Consider the following 18365-nt stretch of genomic DNA (forward strand, 5'->3'; position numbering starts at 1 on the left):
ACTGGTTCACATTCAGAAAGCTAGCTTCACCAACAGAGAGAAAGAGACAGAGATGCTAAAAGAAATTTGACTTAGTTAAGTCTGCATAATTAGGGAACTGACTGATGCCAACTGGTAGTAAAACATCAAGGAATGGGACTGCTGCTTAATCAGGAAACTAATTTTGCTTAATTTGGATGCCTCCTGCTGGAAAGAGTCTTGAGGACAGATAGATGTTATAAAGCAGAGCTATCTGGAGCTATGAATACCTCACATGCAGAATTGAGCAGTGGGAGTTGTTCCTGCTCCACTGGCAAAAATACCCATCAGTTACAGCGGTGCAGGATCAGACCCAAGATGAGCCAGAAACTGATCAGTTGTGCATTTGCCACCCAGTGTTTCTGCACTTATTGGAAAGTCACTGTGTACAGTGTCAATAATTCAGCCAGCCATGGCCAGCACAACCCCATTTTAAAAAGTACTTTCATCCTTTCCCTGACAACAGGCCAGTAAGAAAGGAATGATGTCATTGCCTTCATTTGTAAGTATCCCACAGTACATCTATTTGTTTGGAATTGCATGTTTGTTTTGTTTTTCATGGTATCATATGAGATGTACTTCAGGAAAGCTTTTTGTTGATAGGCTGGCCATTGGGGCATCCTCATTATGGAGATTATAATACCTCAAAGTCCAGTTCTGCTCTGACAAGGGGATCTCTTAAAATAACATTGGTGGGTTCCATATTTACATTCTGTGGGTGCAGGATGACCAGACATCTCGATATTATGGGGACTGTCCCGATATTTGTTTGTCCTGCGTCCCAACCGATGTTCGGTCAGGACGTGAATTGTCCCGATATTTTGCCCTCCGGTGCACAGGCGGAGGGGGTTCATGCCCCCCACAACCCAACTCCACCCTGACTCTGCCCCTCCCTCCCCCAGAGGATCCCTCCCCAAATCCCTGGCCCCGCCCCCTCAGTGCCCTATTGGATCCTTCCCCAAATCCTCACCCTGGCCCCGCCTCTTCCCCAAGCACGCTGCATTCCTCCTCACCCCTCCCTCCCAGGCTTGCGCGAATCAGCTGTATGGCGGCGCAAGCGCTGGAGGGAGGGGGGAGAAGCAGGATGTGGCAGCCAGCTCAAGGGAGGTGGAAGCAGAGCGAAGGTGAGCTGGTGCGGGGGGGCAGGTTGTGGAGCTGCCGGTGGGTGCTCAGCCCCCACCAATTTTTCCTATGCTTCGCTGGTTCTTGGTTTTGTTTTTCCCTCCACTGCCGGCTCTTGGGTTTTTTTTTTGTTGTTGTTGTTGCTCTGCCTCCCCCTCCTCCCCCCCCCCCCGCATCCTGATATTTCACATCTCTCATCTGGTCACCCTATGTGGGTGATTTGTGCGTAATTTACAAGTAATAATAGGTATTTTGTAGCTGACAGACCTGCACACAGAACTAGGGAGGGGCGGAGTCAGGGCAGGGCTGGGTGGAGTTTGGGCAGGGGGACCTGTGCGCCGGAGGGCAAAATATTGGGACAATTCACGTCCCAACTGAACATCCCAACAAACAAGTAAATATTGGGACAGTCTCGATAAAATCGAGATGTCTGGTCACCCTACACACAACCTGGACTCTGAGAGTCAAGAAGGGCTTTTTCCTTCTGCATCAAGGGGAGGGATAGATCAGTGGTTTGAGCATTGGCTTGCTAAACCCAGGGCTGTGAGTTTAGTACTTGAGTGGCCCACTTAGGGATTTGGGGCAAAATCAGTACTTGGTCCTGCTAGTGAAGGCAGGGGGCTGGACTCAATGACCTTTCAGGGTCCCTTCCAGTTCTATGAGATAGGTATATCGCCAGTAACAGAGGCTCTACACATAAACTATGCCCTAAGTGATCCCTATTCCATCCTGTATCCTTCCAAGGTGTTTCACATGAACTGCATGGAACATACATCCTGTCTACATGCAGACATCACTTTAACCAAAAGTGTATTTTTAAATCTATTTAGGAAACTAGTATGATTTCTACATGTAGACCAGCTCCTCATTAACCATTCTGTTAAGGACACACAAGCAGCAATAGACTTCAGTTCTGTTAGCTGACTCGGCTCTGCAGGGCAAACAGGAGTAAAAAGCAGTGTTGTGTCAGATGCAACTCTGAACACATGTACTGGGAGCAGATCTTCCATTTTCTTACCTAGTCCCTTTTCAGAGTAGAACTACACTTGAAGGGGCAACAGGAATTGGCATGAGGGCCCATGAAGGAGCAACAGCTATGGAGTGTAAGTCAGTTTGCAATGTGCTCTTGAACTTTTGTCCAGCAGGAAGACCTTGGTAAACAGCTGAACTTGTACCTGGACAGATGACAAAGAGGGTGTATTCTTCATAACCTCTCTCCTCATCTGCATCCCCTGTCACAGGTGGGCTCTGGTTGGGTCTTTTCGTATGCATTTATGAAGAAAAGCACTTGCAGATCTCCTCCTCTAATCAACAAGCAACTTGGTCAGAGAGTGGTGCCTGCTCCATATTGCATACAAACCCTCTCTCATATTTGCTCTACCTGATGAAGCCCGGATCTGTTGTATTTGGCCCCTCAGAAGACAGGTGTGTTGAGTGCCTGGTGTGCAGCTGTCCCACCAGGGAGGGACTCACTCATCAGAAGAGGAGAACGGCTCCCGATTGCTGGCACCATGCTTGGCCTGGTGGCGGATGAGGTGGGTGGACTGAGTAAAGGCCTTGCCACACTGGGCGCACTGGTAGGGCCGTTCCCCTGTATGCACCCGCATGTGCTGGGTAAGCTGCGAGGCATGGCGGAAGGCCTTGCCGCAGTCTGAGCACAGATAGGCTTTCTCCCCACTATGGATCTGCTGGTGCCTCTTGAGGGTGGAGGAGCGGGCAAAGGCCTGCCCGCACTCAGCACAGGCGAAGGGCCGCTCGCCGGTGTGGATGCGCTGGTGGCGGATGAGGCGTGAGGACTGGGCGAAGGCCATGCCACATTCAGAGCACTTGAAGGGCCGCTCACCAGTGTGCAGCGTCTGATGCTCAAAGAGGTTGGAGGACTTGGTGAAAGACTTGCCACAGATGGCACAGGAGAAGGGACGCTCGCCCGTGTGGATGCGCTGGTGCTCCACCATGCGGCTGGCCACGGCAAACTCCTTGCCGCAGTCAGGACAGTGGAAAGGCTTCTCACCTAGGTGGGTGCGTTGGTGGCGCAGTAGTGACAGTGGCTTGTTGAAGGTCTTGCCGCACTCCTGGCAGGGGAAAGGCTTGTCATTGCTGTGCATGTTGCGCTGATGCTTGCGCAGGTCCGAGGAGCGCACAAAGGCCTTCTCGCAGTCCAGGCACTTGTAGGGCTTCTCGCCGGTGTGCGTGCGGATGTGTTTGCGGTAGTCTGAGGACCAGGTGTAGGCCTTGATGCAGAACGGGCACTTGTAGGGGCGCTCGCCTGTGTGCAACCGCTTGTGCTGCTGCAAGGTGCCCTGGTGCGAGTAGGCCTTGCTGCACAGCTCGCAGGCATACGGCTTGGCCCCACTGTGCGTGTCAATGTGGCTCAGGAGGTTGCTGGATTTCTTAAAGGCCCGTCCACACTGCATGCATTTGTAAGGCCGCTCCTCCACCTCGCTGCTGCCCACCTGCTGCGTCCCAATCGTGATCTTCCTCACCGTGGCTGCTTTCAGGGCCCCGATACTTCCCGCTATCTTGGCTGGCCTGTTGGCAGCTTTCGGGTTCAGCCACTTCACCCCTCTTTTGCTTTTCAGGGGAAGCTCTTTGCTCCCCCCTGGCTTACTGAAGTCCATACTTGGATTTCCTGGGAACACCCCACCGTCTACTTTCCTGGTCACGTAGCTGTTGATGCTTTCCATGCCATTGCACGGCAGGCTGTCCTTGGCTGGGTCATCCAAATTGCTGTCCAGGGTAACCACAGTGTCCACGTACTCGGTTGAGCTTGGCAGCATCCTGCCAAAGTTCTTTATGCCCTGTGGGCTGCGCCAAAGAACAGCAGGCTTCCTCACTGGCCGGCTTTGCCACTTCTGACACAATGTCTCCTTGTTGCTTTCCTCATCGCCCTCATCACTCTTGGTGCGAAGACTGACCATCATGTTCAACTTCTTGGCCACGCCGTTGGCATTGATAAGGGTAAAGGTCTCATAAAAGATCTTGTCTTCCTCACACAGAAGGTCCTCTGCCATGCTGTCCTTCGGCATGGAGCTGCTGGACACCGGATCTTGGACCCTCTGCATGCCGTTCCCAAAATGATCATTGTCGCTTTCCTCAGCTTCCTCCTCATCGCCTTCATCATTTTCACACCATGTGTTCATAGTCCTCTTTCTGTCCCCATAGGATTCCTGAGCCAAACTGCTGCTGGGGTATTCCTGGTCCAGTCTCTCAGAGCATTCTATGCTTGCCATTTTCCACTTCTGCCTCTGAATATCTGCTTTCAGGATCCTTCAGCCTGAAGCTGACCTCAGGGTAAGTGACCTGTATTTTAGAAGAGATGAATGAACAGGGGCTGGGGACATTTGCGAGGAATAGAAAGCAGCTCGGGATCATTATTACATTGACACCCAAAAGTCCCAGTTGGGCGAGGGGCTTACTGTGCCAGGCACTGTTCAAAGAGGGGTGGCTTATTCCTTCCTCAAAGAGCAGGGAAAAGACAAGACTGGCTACGACAACAGATAGACAAACAAATAAACAAACAGCATTTTAGAGGTGATCTGGGATACGTATCTTGTTAGCTGATAATATTTTTTTAATCCTTTCCCTCGTTACTAATTTTAGTTTATTCTTAGAGCTCACCTATGTAAAGCTCATCTGTTTGTTTGTTACTTTGTTCTAACCCATGGTACCGTTGTTTTAATTTCTATCTTTTCTATTTAAAACCATTGCCTCTCTTCTGGGTTTTTTAAACAACTTATCTATTTTTCTGCTTTCTAAACACAGGAGCACCAGGAAGCAAACAGATGCTCTTAGTTATGGAGGCCCTGATGCACTATGGTGCTGGATATCAAACTGCTGTTTCTCTTGATTACCAGGGAGCTAAGACATGTAGCATGCTGGGTAAGGAACAAAAGTTAATTTCTCTGACAGAAGGTCTGACTCAGGAGAGTTCTGGGAATCAAACCAGTCCCTCTCTACTTTATGGATAATCTCAGATACTTTGAGGACATGATACTGACAAGGAAGCCTGTCAGTTCAAAGTTTTGCTATAGAAATAAAAATAGGAAGAGGGCAAGAAAACGGAGAACTGACTTTCAGAACATCAGGAGCTCTCAGTTCTCCCCTTGAACAATAACACTTTCTCTTCTCTTGCGTTATTGCAAGATGCATGTAAAAAAAATGACCAAAAATAGGCTAATGAAGTCACCAGCCTGATGCCATCCTGAGGGTTTGTTCACCACTTTAAAGTTCTTGAATGTACAGTGCCTATAGCTGGAGACAAGATCCCTAATGGAATAACTCCCTGAATGAAGACTGTACACCTGCCACCCATGGTGGAGCAAAAAGGGGTGTGAACAGCTCAGCTACTCAAGGATCTGTGCTGTGAGGGACCCACAGTTTTTTTTTTTTTTTAACTAGAGTGTTCATGTAATTTGTGGGCAGGTTTAGGGCTCTGCACTTAATTGTTTGATTCAGCCTTCAGAGAACTGTGCAGAAGAATGCTACTCTCCACTGACAGTGGCCAATGCAGAAAATTCGTTCTTAAGCATATAAACAACCCAGGGATGCTGACACTAGGGAGTCCTGGTCACAGACAGCAATTGCAAACAAAAAATTGCTCCCCGTCACTTCTTTCTCCTGAATCTAACTTTGCAGTATCCCCAGAACTTCCTTGGATAATTTACAGGAGATTGGCTGCAACTCCAGAAAATTTACTTTGAGCTGCTTCAGTCTCCAGGACTTGCAGGCATTTGTGGAACACAGGAATCTCTGTTTTGAACAAGTTCCTATCGGTACCTGGGGGAAAACTGGCCTGAGGGGTAGCACAGTCTGTCCAAGTCACTGAATCTCCCCAGGTGTATGACACAGGGAGACAGAAGCATAAAGACTTCTGTAGAAATCTAAAGCCACCCACAGGGTGAGGGTGACCTCTCGCTCCTGATTCTCAGCAGCTTGAAAAGACAGATTTGGTACCAAATGCAATGCATGGACTGTTTGGAGGAAACTGGGTCTGGCTGCAGCAAGTACCAGACATCAGGCCTTGAGAGCACAGCTGCCTCCAGTCTGTGCCCTCTGAGATATTTTTCATAAAGCTCCCCCTCCCATTTCTCTTTCTCTATTGATTTCTGGCCTGCCTCTCCCCCTTTCCCATTAAGCCCAGCTCTAGCTGCAATGACTCACCCTGGTATTTGAGTACAGGTGTGTCCCAGGCGGCTGCCCCTGTGGGATCATCTGCTCCAGGTTAGGAACGAGGAAAGGCGGGGAGTTTGGTGCAAAGCAGCAGTGGCAAATGTGCCAGTGTCTGTCTCACCCTTTTGTGTCCAGTCTAGCAGCTGCAGAGCCTCAGGAGGTGGGGCCTGTGAATACACACAACCTTCCTGCCTGCATCACAGAGAGCAGGCGGGGAAATACAGCAGGGCTGCCCTGTCTGACTGCCTGTCTGAGCCATTCTTCCAGTTCACTCCTCACATTCTAGTGATGGAAATGGACTCTGAGCCAGGTAAATCACCTCCCTTGCCCTACAGTATAGTTACTATGCTGGTTTTGTCCACTGTGAATTGAAAAGTGGCTTCCACTTCCACTCGCAGATTAACCCATAGGCTGATCGAGCTCCATCTGAAAGTTTTTCCTGATATTCATCCTCTGTCTTCCTATATTGACAGAAGATAGGACTCCATCCTATCGCTCTTCATTACACCCTAGTTTATTATGCTAATTAATTTCCCTTCCTCCCTAATATTTACACCTTTCAGATATTTGTATGTCCCCCAGTTGATTGTTGCTTAGTCAGAGTGTAAACCAATCACTCCAGCCCCAAAATCGTGGTGTGTCTCTGTCTTTCAGTGTCTGAACCTTCCTGCAGTCATCTGTTCTCCCTCTCCTTCTGCCTGTTACTGACTCAGATCACACACACTGCTCAGTTCTCTGACGTCTGCCGCAATGATTTTCCTCCTCTCACTAGGAATTAAATAGTTTTAACCTTTATTTCTTTGTTTAAATGCTCCGGAATCTTGTGCTTCCAAAACACCAGTCCTCTTTTGTTTTAAACAGACCACCCCATCCCCATTCAAACTAGGGAGGAGAGATTCTTCAACTGCAACTTCTTCCTTTGGGGTTAGCAGAAGCAGATACATTTTGCTCTCTTGAAGCTGACCTGTAGAACAGTCCAAGTTCCTCTCCGCTCCCTCACCTAAAAATGCTTACCCTGAGATTTTTATTTCTGGTGTATTTGAACTCTTTAAAGAGGGCTGTCGGGAGTACTGGATAGCTGCTCATGGGATTGAATTTGATCTGCTCGCTTTTGTCCCCAAACCACAGGTTCAATGGCCCATTTTGCTATTGATTGGAAAGTATTTCTCATCTGATGGCCTTTGAGAAATGAGTTAATGGTTTCAGGCCAGTTTCTAATGGCCAGAACAGGTGTCCACTCTGAACCCCCCATCACAATCAATGCTAATTTGCATGCTTTTGGGCAGACTGAATGGGCCAGGGAGACAGAACTCTCCTGTGACTCCTAGAGGCAGCCCCTTCAGGGGAGAGTTTGAGACAGTGGCTTGGATACTGTAGGGAAGTTCGCACTGCAGCAGCCTGTGCTGTATCTGTTCTCTTGATTAACAGAGGCTTCAGTCTCCAAACTGGACAGCCTGCCACCTATCCCATGCACGTTTTCAAAGTGTATTAAAATATAGAACAGTACTGCCAGATTTAGAACTGCAGAAAGACAGGGTTTGCCATGCTCAATCACAACTTGGTCCATGGAGGCTAGTCTGCGTTCTGCACCCAGCAGGGGCAATGAACTGAAGCTCCAGAGGGATGAGAAACCCCTCTTAAAGGGTGACCAGATGTCCCAATTTTCTAGGGTCAGTCCTGATATTCGGGGCTTTCTTTTATATAGGTGCCTATTACCTCCCATCCCTTGTCCCGATTTTTCACACTTGCTACCTGGTCACCCTACCCGTTACAATGCAGCTAGCCAACTGTGCAGTTCTCCACCTGGGACAGAGAAAGGGGTGAACTCAGGCTCATCAGAGAACGGTGTTTCAATGACAATTTTCTAACAAAACCAACTTTTTTTCAGTTTTGACACAATTTTTTTACTGTTTTTAAATTTTCAATAAATCAAAACAAAAACTTAATTTAGTTTGTTTGAACTCAAAATCAGCATTTCAGGTTTGGTTTTTAGCCATTTCAATTCAAAACCAAAACAATTTTTTTTGTTTCAGTTCAGTCTGTTAAATTACAAAGGATTTTCATGAAAATGTTCCTTTTCCTCAAAAATCCATTTCTCCTTTAAAAAAAAAACATTTTTTTTTGACCAGGTATAGGGAAAAGTTCCTTCCTGACCCTCACAGGCAATTAATTTCTGCCCTGGAGCATGAGATGTAATCATCTTTATCATTACCTTAGCTTGTAAAACTAATTGTGTTGGCGTGAAATGAACTAGTTCTCTTTTAAAATTCAGCCACAGAACTTGAAAGACTTGTGTAATATTTTATTATTCTCTGAGATTAGCTTCAGCATTTGCAATGCCAGCTTTAAGCCAGTTCCACAACAAAATGCTATTTCTCATCCATAAATCACACAATTGTTGCATGAGTCATGCTAAAATAATCTTTTAGGGAAATGTACCTTGGGGGAGGGGAATCAGATGGAGAGGGGTTTATGCTGCCAGAGAGGGCTACAGAGGATATGAGAGAGAGGATTATTCAGGGATGGAAGTCTAGTTATGGAGGAATATGTTATGAAGTCCATTTTTGGATCTGGATATGGGAGTATAGGGAAATAGTCTTTGCACCTTGTATGGGGAATTTGCGGGAGCCTGGGTTTGGATAGGAAGGGGGATCAGGAGGCATGACTTTGAGGGGGTATGAGACCTGGGTGTTGGTCAGAGAGGGATAACCTGATATAGTTAGGAGAGGTGTTTTTATTTTAACCACTTGCTTTTTTGTGTCTGCAATAGTGATGAAGTTCTGCATATTTTTAATTTTGTCCCATTGACAGTCAAAAAAATAAGGCAAGAATTGAATCAAACCCTGCTCTCTACATACATGCGCACACATCTGCACTATCCCCTTCCTGTTGTACATAGCACCAACCTGCACTCAATAAATGAATTCATAAATTCACAAACATTTAAGGCCAGAAGGGAGCACTACATCCTCTAGTCCAGGGATGGGCAAACTACGGCCCATGGGCCGGATCTGGCCCATCAGGGATTTGGATCTGGCCCATGGGATTGCCACCCCAGTGGCGCCACGGACCCCGCGCTGCTCCCAGAGGTGACTGGCAACACGTCCCTGTGGTTCGTGGGAGGGCAAGGGGCAGAGGGCTCCGCATGCTGCCCTCACCTGCAGACACCACCCCCCGCAGCTCCCCTTGGCCGGGAAGGGGGAACCATGGCCAATGGGAACTTCGGGAGAGGTACCTGCAGCCGAGGGAAGCGCATGGAGCCTTCTGCCCCCCCTCCCCCCCAGGGGCTGCAGGGACGTGGTGCCGGCTGCTTCTGGGAGCGGCACAGGGCCAGGGCAGGTAGGGTGCCTACCTTAGCCCTGCTGCCTCCCCAGAGCCGCTCCAGGTAAGCGGTGCTGGGCTGGAGCCTGCACCCCGAACTTCTCCTGCACCCCACACTCCAACTCCCTGCCCTGAGCTGCCTCCCGAGTTCTGCACCCCCCTGCACTCCAACCCCGTAACTGAGCCCCTTCCTACACACTGCACCCCTTCCCACACTCTGCTCTCCCTCCCGCGCCCCAGCCCTGCATGCAATTTCCCCACCCAGTCGTGGCCCTCGGGCCAAAAAGTTTGCCCACCTCTGCTCTAGTCAGACCTCCTGTATATTACAGGCCATTAAACTTCACTATATACACTTGTGCACATACCTCCAGCATGCCCTCACGCACATATCACACACTATGCACCTACCTCTAGGCCATGTCTGTCAGAAAGCACACTACCGTATATACATGTCCCTGTACACTGCATGTTCATAGAGAGCCACAAACATAAGGCCCACAAGGTTCTAGTGCCCTGCCAATCAAAATCTGGAACTCAAGTCCCCTCTGTGCTGGGGTTTGAATTCCAGCACCCAGGGAAGCAGAAGGGTCTCAGTAGCTGCACCCCACCCCAAGTCTACCACCACGCCTTCATGTTGCTCAGTTCAGCCAGCAGGACAGTTGAAGTTTAGATAGACACAGAAGGGTTTTTTTCATCACAAATTGAATGTTTTATTCTGGCCAAGGAAGAGACAGGATTAGTAACAGAGATTTCATTTCATCACAATGAGATGGCAGTGTCTTAGCTACTTGCCAGCTCTGCAGTGCTTAGTTTCTTGATAGCAGCATCCTCAGGAAGTTTTCCGTTCCCATGTAATTGTTTATTAAAATAAATATGGACTCTTCCAAAGTTGCTGATAAGCTGATCAGGCCCAAGCAATGGTAGTGATCATGCAGAGTCATACAGGTCAGCTGTGGCTACTTGTCAGCCCACAGCCTATTCCATGCCCCCACCTTCCTGCTAGTAAGACTATAGTGGGAGGCAATCACTGCAGGCCAGAGACCCTGGCAGCAGGAATAGAAGAGGATGAAATGTATAGGCTGATTTCTCTTCCTTGCCACTCCCAGCACACTTCTAGCAGTTTGGAGTCTCAGAAATCTCACAAGGGGATCTATAATGGATCCCATTTTGCTGCTGCCTAGCCTTTGATCTGCCACATCTCTGTTTAGATATTTCACACCCTCTAAATTCTGCAGCTTCAATAGATCATCTTGAACTAATATATTATTGCTCCTCCTTATCCCTTGCTCAGTTCCAGTGGGTGGATGGGTGGGTGAGAGAGAGAGAGACTGATGAGATGCAGAAAAACAATTACCATGTAATATTTCTCTCTCCCTTATATCCATCAAAGCTGGTTTATCTGAGCCACCTCTTCTTGCTGAAAGAGAGGAGGAGGATTTGATGAGGAGACACCCCTCTCTTCCATTGGGTTTCAGTAAATTACAGTCTGTGTTCAACTCTCTTCTCTCCCACCCTCCCCCGACGAAGAAAAGGAAAAACCAGGTGCAAAATACAAAGAGCACATGATACTATGGGCATCATCCTGGAGTCCCAGGCTGAACATTTTTCAGGATGGGAGATTTCTTCTGGTTTCAAAGAAGAATGAAACTTGAATTGGGAGCACTTGGACAAACGTCCAGAGAAATGGCAGGAATTCATCAACATGCTGATCTAGAACAAACTGGAGGGGTCCAGGACCAGGTGGCACCAGAGACTGGCTATCACTGCCCAGAAGACTCCTAGCATTGGGTGAGTGGGTGCTGTGTGGTCCAAATGAGATTGGCAGGGCTGCAGGTTGAATGGGCTCTGAATGGTTTCAGAGACAGCAAGTTGAGTGCAGAACACTAGGAGAGAGGCAGCCTCTTCACTGGCCATGTTGAAATTGTAACAAGAGAAAGGTCTCCGCTGAATTGAAATGCGCTTGCCATTGTCTACATCCAATGCTTCAAACACTTGAGAGAGTGGGGAGCTGGCCCTCAGCAGACATAAGGGGAGCCCAGAGCCCATGGAGCTGATAAGAGCAGGGCTAGAAGTTGGTGCTTGATTTCTTTAGAGCTAAGCTAAAAAGAAAAGGGCTGGTACTATATTAAAGTGAAAAGCCTGGAACTGCTCTACCTCCCCACAGGCAAGTATTGCTCCCTTGCTTATCCCAATACACCAGGGAGAGGCAGATTTCAGTAATATAGCGACAGTTGCTCACAAGAAATTGGCATTTCGCAAGCCACCCCTTGTGTTGTGAAGTAGAATGAAAGTCCTGCTTTGTTGCCATGCATTCCAGTGTGCAAACTGGAATTCTGGTGACAGTGACCCTCCGCTTATGGAGAAGTTACAGGAAAATTGCTTTGTGGGGAAACAAATGACCTAGTTATCGGAGGACTCCCCTGTAGCAGATGTTTCCACATTCCGTAGCATAGGCAGTGATCGAAGACTTGGGGCTCAGGCTTCCCAACCCACCCTTTGATTCAGGTCTCTTTTCATCTCCTCACACCCAACTTCCCTTTCTAGGCATTGATGCTGCATTGTATTTAGCTCCTCCCATCCCAGTTGGGGGGAAGGGGAAGTTGGAGTTCTGACACCATCACCACTCTTTGTTCAATAAAACATCACTCCATTCTTTTATACCTAACCAGCCCTTTCTGCACATCCTCTCTCCTCTATTTACCTTCCTCCTCCCAATGATCTGTGAGAGATGGACGGAGAGAAGGGTCCATACTGAGAGACAGATGGCAGAGCTGGGCAGGCAATTCCTGATCAGTCATTTTAAAAGTTGGTTGAAATTTTCTGAATTTTTTTTGTCAAAACGTTAATGGAGGGAGGAAACATCTTGACAGCTTTTTCTGAAATAGGGCTCATGGCATGTTTCTGTTCCCTGCCTGGATGAACGTACCACTTTAGAATCAGGCTTCCAGTGAGGTAACAACAGATCTGTCTGGGATGGAACGTAAGAATGACCCTATTAGGACAGACCAAAGGTCCATCTAGCCCAGTATCTTGTCTGCCAACAGCGGCCAGTGCCAGGTGCCTCAGAGGGAATGAACAGAACAGGTAATCATCAAGTGATCCATCCCCTGTCGCTTATTCCCAGCTTCTGGCAAACAGAGGCTAGGGACACCATTCCTGCCCTTCCTGGCTAATAGCTATCGATGGACCTATCCTCCATGAATTTATCTAGTTCTTTTTTGAACCCTGTTATGGTATTGGCCTTCACAACATCCTCTGGCAAGGAGTTCCACGGGTTGACTGTGCGTTGTGTGAATAAATACTTCCTTTTATTTGTTTTAAACCTGCTGCCCATTAATTTCATTTGGTGACCCATAGTTCTTGTGTTATGAGAAGTAGTAAACAACACTTCCTTATCTACTTTCTCTATACCAGTCATGATTTTATAGACCTCAATCATATCTCCCCTTAGCCATCTCTTTTCCGAGCTGAAAAGTCCCAGTCTTATTCATCTCTCCTCATACAGAAGCCGTTCCATATCTCTAATCATTTTTGTTGTCCTTTTCTGAACCTTTTCCAACTCCAATATATCTTTTTTGAGATGGGGCGACCACATCTGCACACAGTATTCAAGATGTGGGTGTACCATGGATTTATATAGAGGCAACATATTTTCTGTCCTATTTTCTATCCCTTTCTTAATTATTCCCAGCATTGTGTTCACTTTTTTGACTGCTGCTGCACATTAGTTCTCTGAAAACATCCCCTCATTCACAATGACGCCAAGATCTCTTTCTTGAGTGGCAACAGCTAATTTAGACCCCATCATTTTATATGTATAGTTGAGATTACGCTTTCCAATGTGCATTACTTTGCATTTATCAACATTAAATTTCATCTGACATTTTGTTGCCTAGTCACCCAGTTTTGAGAAATCCTTTTGTAGCTCTTCGTAGTCTGCCTGGGTCTTAACTATCTTTAGTAATTTTGTATCATCTGCAAATTTTGCCATCTCAAAAGGGGAATGGATGAGAGATACAGTAATAATCTTACTTTTTATTATTGGGCTGTTCTCCCAGAAAGATTCCAAACATTGGCTACTGTGCTGGGGGACCACCTGGGCCATCGCCCAACCACTTTTTGGCTAGGCCAACTCTGAGTGGTGGTGCAACCCCATGTACCAGGTGATAATGCCACTCAGTCACAGTTGGCCCAGCCATCCTTCTATCATGATAGGGCAGCGTTTTTCAAACTTCAGGTCACAACCCAGTACTGGGTTGTGGCATGTCAGGCACTGGGTCACTCTGGTCAGCACTGCCAGCAAGTCCCGTTGGTGGTGCTGCCCAGCTAAGGCAGGCTGGTACCTACCTGTTTCGACACTGCACTGTGCCCCGGAAGCAGCCAGCAGTGGGTCCAGCTTCTAGGCAGGGGGGCCATGGGTCTCCATGTGCTGCCCCCGCCCTGAGCACTGACAGGGAGGTGGGAGCTGTGCCTGCAGGTAAGAGTTGCGCGAAGCCACTTGTGCGCCTTTACCTAGGAGCCGGACTTCCTGCTGGCCACTTCCGAGGCGCAGCGCAGTCTGCGGTGCCAGAACAGGCAGGAAGCCTGCTGCTGCACTGCTGACTGGGAGCCGCCAGAGGTAAATCCATGCCCCAGTCCCCTGCCCCAGCCCTGAGCCTCTCCAAACCTGGAACCCCTTCCTGCACCCCAATGCCCTCCTTCCTGGCTCCACCGCAGAGCTTGCAGCCCCAGCCTAGAGCCGTGGCCCACTCCCACACGCCAACCCGCTGCCCCAACCCAGAGCCCCCTTTCACACCCTGAGCCCCTCATTCCCGGCCCCGCCCTGAGCCCTTCCCACATACCAAACCCATCATCCCCAGCTTCGTTGGTTCATGGGTATCAAGAATTTTCTTCAACTTGGTCCCCAGAAAAAAAGGTTGAAAACCACTGTCTGGGTCAAATCTGAGTGAGTGGTATTGTGATCTGGCACCATGGGGTCACAGTGCCACTCAGGTTTCGGTGCTGCAACAACATGCACCAAGTTAGAGTTCCTCACTCAGATTTAGAGGGGAGGTGGGTATAGGGACTCATGGTCGGGGGGAGTACGAGGGAGCCTAAGAGGGAACGAGGAGGGTGAGGTGGTATTGGGGGGGGGAAATCTATTCCCCCCCCACACACACACACACACTCTAGATGGTGCTCTACAGCCCGATTCCAAATGCCTTACAAATGACACATAGGAATACCTTTGCCCAACAGTGAAATGCAGCCACTTCTGGGGTACAGCACAGCAGTTCAGGAGGTGAAGTGAAGAATACTAGATCTATTGAGACTAAGGGGGAGTTTTCAATGAGTAGGGTAATTAACTTGGAATTTGGCCAGGACATTGTTGATAACATTTCTACTGTTGCAAAAAGTGCCTTTGAGCCTTTAATGACCACACTAGGTTGGCGGCTCAGTGCCCCCAATACCAAGGTTAGTTAGTTCAGTACTGACTTAGAGGGAAAAATGCCAGATGAAATCACCAAAATCCTCTTCCTCCCTTACCTGTTCTTTCCCTGGAGGTCTCCCATTGAAGTTCTGGCCCAGCATGACTCAGTTAGCTTATCAGACTGGATGAGGTCATAGGCTGAGAAAGTGAGGTAACTGCAGCAGGACAGAGAGGGATTCAGCTCTGAAAGGCAGGACAGGTGAGAGGTATGATAGGAAGTGAGGTGGCCAGTCTGTGATATGGAGGAGAATTCTGGTCTGTTGTGAAGGATAGGTACTAGAAAGTGGAATACCAGCAGGTCTATATGGGATAGAGAGGAATTTGGACCTGCATACATAACATTTTCATTGGCAATATCTCCAGTACCCAACTGCAGCTTTGTGAAACTGGGCAGGGTTGAACATACAGTCCTAGGGTCAGCTGGATTCTGGCTGCACAGCCAATCTGGGGAGGGGACAGTCCTGGGGCAGAGGGTCATGGGCTTGGAACCTCAGCGTGGGAACATCCCAGCAGCTCCGCTCCTTCTCCCTCAACTCCATCTCTATCCGGTGGCCTTGGGCATGCATCCGCTGGTGGGAGCGGAGGCCCGAGAGCTTGGGGAAAACCTTGCCGCACTCCCCACAGCGAAACACCTTCTGGATGTGGGTCTGCCGGTGCTTGAGCAGGGCAGTGGAGCGGATGAAGGCCTTCCCGCACTCGGAGCAGACAAAGGGGCGGTCATTGGTGTGAGTAGCCCGGTGGAAGGTGAAGCTGGATGACTGGCTGAAGGACTTGTTGCAGATGCCACAATGGAAGGGCTTGAGGCCCATGTGCATCTTGCGATGCTGGAGCAGGGTGGAGGGGTCAGAGAAAGTCTTCTCGCAGAAGGGACACTCATATGGCCGGTCGCCGGTATGAGTGTTCTGGTGGATCAGTAACGAGGTGGAGCGGGCGAAGGACTTATCGCACACAGAGCAGCGGTAGGGCTTCTCGCCAGTGTGTGTGCGCTCGTGCCGCCGCACCATGGAGGCCTGGTAGAAGCCCTTGCTGCAGTAGGAGCACTTGTAGGGCCTCTCACCCGTATGGATCCGCTGGTGCACTTTGAAGTCTGACTTCCTGGCAAAGCTCTTGCCACAGTCCCCACAGATCAGAGTGGTGGCACCAGCAGCTGCCATGGGCCTGCGGTCTCTCAGTACAGGCGCAAGCTTGCTGATTTTTGCCACTGCTGCCAGCTCTGTGGGCACAAAACCAGCAAAGACTCTGCCAAACTCTGCCCTGCCCTGGCCGCATTCTGCAGGACTGTCCACCATAATGCTGTCCTCACCCTGTTTGCTGATGACTGGCCTCTGGTCTCTAAGGCCCTCCACTCATGGGCAATCCCTGATCTGTCCGATCCTACCCTTTTCCTTTGCCAGGTTAAGGCACAGCTGGACTCCTGCCATGAATGGTGACTTGTGGAACTGCTGTGTGCTCACAGTCCATGCCTTCCAGCACCTCCAAGGTCTGAAACCAAAGAGATGCAAACAGGAGATGCAAGTCCCCTTTACAACCAACTTAGAGCTCAGCATTTCTTTCATGGGTCTCCCTCCAGCATAGGGTGACCAGATGTCCCATTTTTAAAGGGACAGTCCAGTTTTTTTGGGACTTTTTCTCATATAGATACTTATTACTCCCCCACCCCCATCCCATTTTTTCACAGTTGCTATCTGGTCACCCTACTCCAGTATCCCTTAGGGGCCTCTGAGCCCTACTCCTTGTCTATGCAGGGATTAGCCAGCCCAGATTTTAGCAATCAGTGGCCAGTAATCAGAGTAGCTGCACCAGTGCAAACCCCTAGCACAGAGAAGGAAAAACATGTTTTGCGGCAACTGAACTTGCCCATGCAAATCACAGCTTTCCTTGTCTATGCTAGAGCTTTTCATCTCTGCTGCTGCACTGATTGCTGGCCCCTGTGCCCAATGTAGACATGGCCCCCATCCTCCACAAATTTTGAGGTCTGTGGTAATTTTTCAAAAACTGTCGAATGACTGAATGACATAACCCCCCCCCCCCCCACCATGTCCATCACTAAGCACGGTAATTTTGTCAAGCGTCAGTCACGCAACATGGTGGTGTGGAACCCTGCAAGAAAACCAAGAGTTCCCCTAACCCACAGCAGCCTCCTACCCCTACCCCTCTGTTGTCGGGTCGGTGCCTGCTATAGAGTGGTAGGTTCCACCTGCATACCGTGACTTTTCCAAAAGCTTCAGCAGCTTTCTAGGAAAAATCCCATTTAGCATAGTTCTCTAGGAAGAGTCTAACACAGGCTGGAAGCTCAGTGCAGGGAAAGCAAGCATGGGAGGGACTTCCCTTGCCTTGTGTTGATGAGCTGACAGCCACTCGCTTAAAGGGCTGGCTCTGGTTTGTCTGGCCAGGAGCAGCCAGGCGCCGGAGCAGGCTGCCTGGCGTGGTTCACATGAGTGGGGACAGCCTGGGCTCAGGCCTGCAGGGAAGGAGCGCACTGGCACCCAGGGAAGGACGGACGGAGCAGAGGCACGCTGCTTGCCTGCTCTCCAGCTTCACCGGCATGGCAGGGCTGCTGCCGCAGGCACCGCTGAGCAGCAGGGCAGGGGGCTGCCCAGAGGGGGTTGCCAGTCTCCCAACTGCCATGTGTAGGGGGACACTGCGCCCCCCACGGCAGCTCGGAAGGGGATCTCCCTCTTCTCGCCTTCCTACGGCAGGACTCTGCCCGCTCCAGCCCCACAGGGTGCCGGGCGTGGCCGGCCCAGGCTCACCTCCCTTGGTGCTGCCGCGCCCTGCTGGCTCCCCGCTGGCCCGGAGACTTGCGCGTCGCAGCCGCCGCTGCTCTCCCGGCTGCTGAGCACAGGGGCCTCCCCTTGCCGAGGACCCCAGCGCGCAGCCCGTGCACACACACACACACGCACACACACGGCACAGGCAGCTGTCCGCCCAGGCTGCCTGTGCAGCGGCGGGGAGACGGGGCGAGGTGGGTGGGGGGCTAGCAGGGCGAGCCCCTCTTGGTCTATTTTTTTAAAGCCCCCCTACGACCCAGAGCCGCCTAGTGCTTATTGATCCACAGCAGGTAGCAACCGGCCCGGATCGGGGAGGGCTGAACGGCCAACCTTATCTTTGAACTCCATCAGCTTAACACGTGCTAAAGGCACCTGCCCTGGACACGCTAGGCTGGTAACGCGTGTTAGCCAACACCTTCCAACTCATAGGATATGGTTATTGGCCACCCTGTAAGCAGAGGGGTGACTGCACCACCCAAGCTAGCTGTGATGGC

At 49.8% G+C, this 18365-nt stretch overlaps 2 protein-coding genes across 5 annotated transcripts in view; both read right to left on the reverse strand.

Moving 5' to 3' along the window:
• Positions 1–18365, reverse strand: part of LOC127055794 (2-5A-dependent ribonuclease-like) — an 821333-nt gene that overhangs the window by 462547 nt on the left and 340421 nt on the right. The gene's annotated exons all lie outside the window — the stretch shown is intronic.
• ZNF648 (zinc finger protein 648) lies at positions 1002–17940 on the reverse strand. Of its 3 annotated transcripts, XM_050963220.1 has the most exons (3): positions 17854–17940; positions 15157–16582; positions 1002–4440 (listed from the first exon to the last, which is right to left on the reverse strand). In XM_050963220.1, exon 3 carries the CDS (start codon positions 4368–4370, stop codon positions 2610–2612), a length of 1761 nt encoding a protein of 586 aa, XP_050819177.1. In that variant the 5' UTR covers positions 4371–4440; positions 15157–16582; positions 17854–17940; the 3' UTR covers positions 1002–2609. The 3 variants fall into 3 exon arrangements, with proteins under 3 accessions (XP_050819177.1, XP_050819178.1, XP_050819176.1); XM_050963221.1 differs by lacking the exons at positions 15157–16582; positions 17854–17940 and adding an exon at positions 6301–6603 and having other exon boundaries at positions 1002–4420; XM_050963219.1 differs by lacking the exons at positions 15157–16582; positions 17854–17940 and adding an exon at positions 6301–6603.

Source organism: Gopherus flavomarginatus, chromosome 7 (assembly GCF_025201925.1).
Source record: "Gopherus flavomarginatus isolate rGopFla2 chromosome 7, rGopFla2.mat.asm, whole genome shotgun sequence".
NCBI lineage: Eukaryota > Metazoa > Chordata > Testudines > Testudinidae > Gopherus > Gopherus flavomarginatus.

Coding starts and splice junctions, on each gene's coding strand:
- ZNF648 (XM_050963220.1), bottom strand. CDS start 4,370: ATGGCAAGCATAGAATGCTCTGAGAGACTGGACCAGGAATACCCCAGC.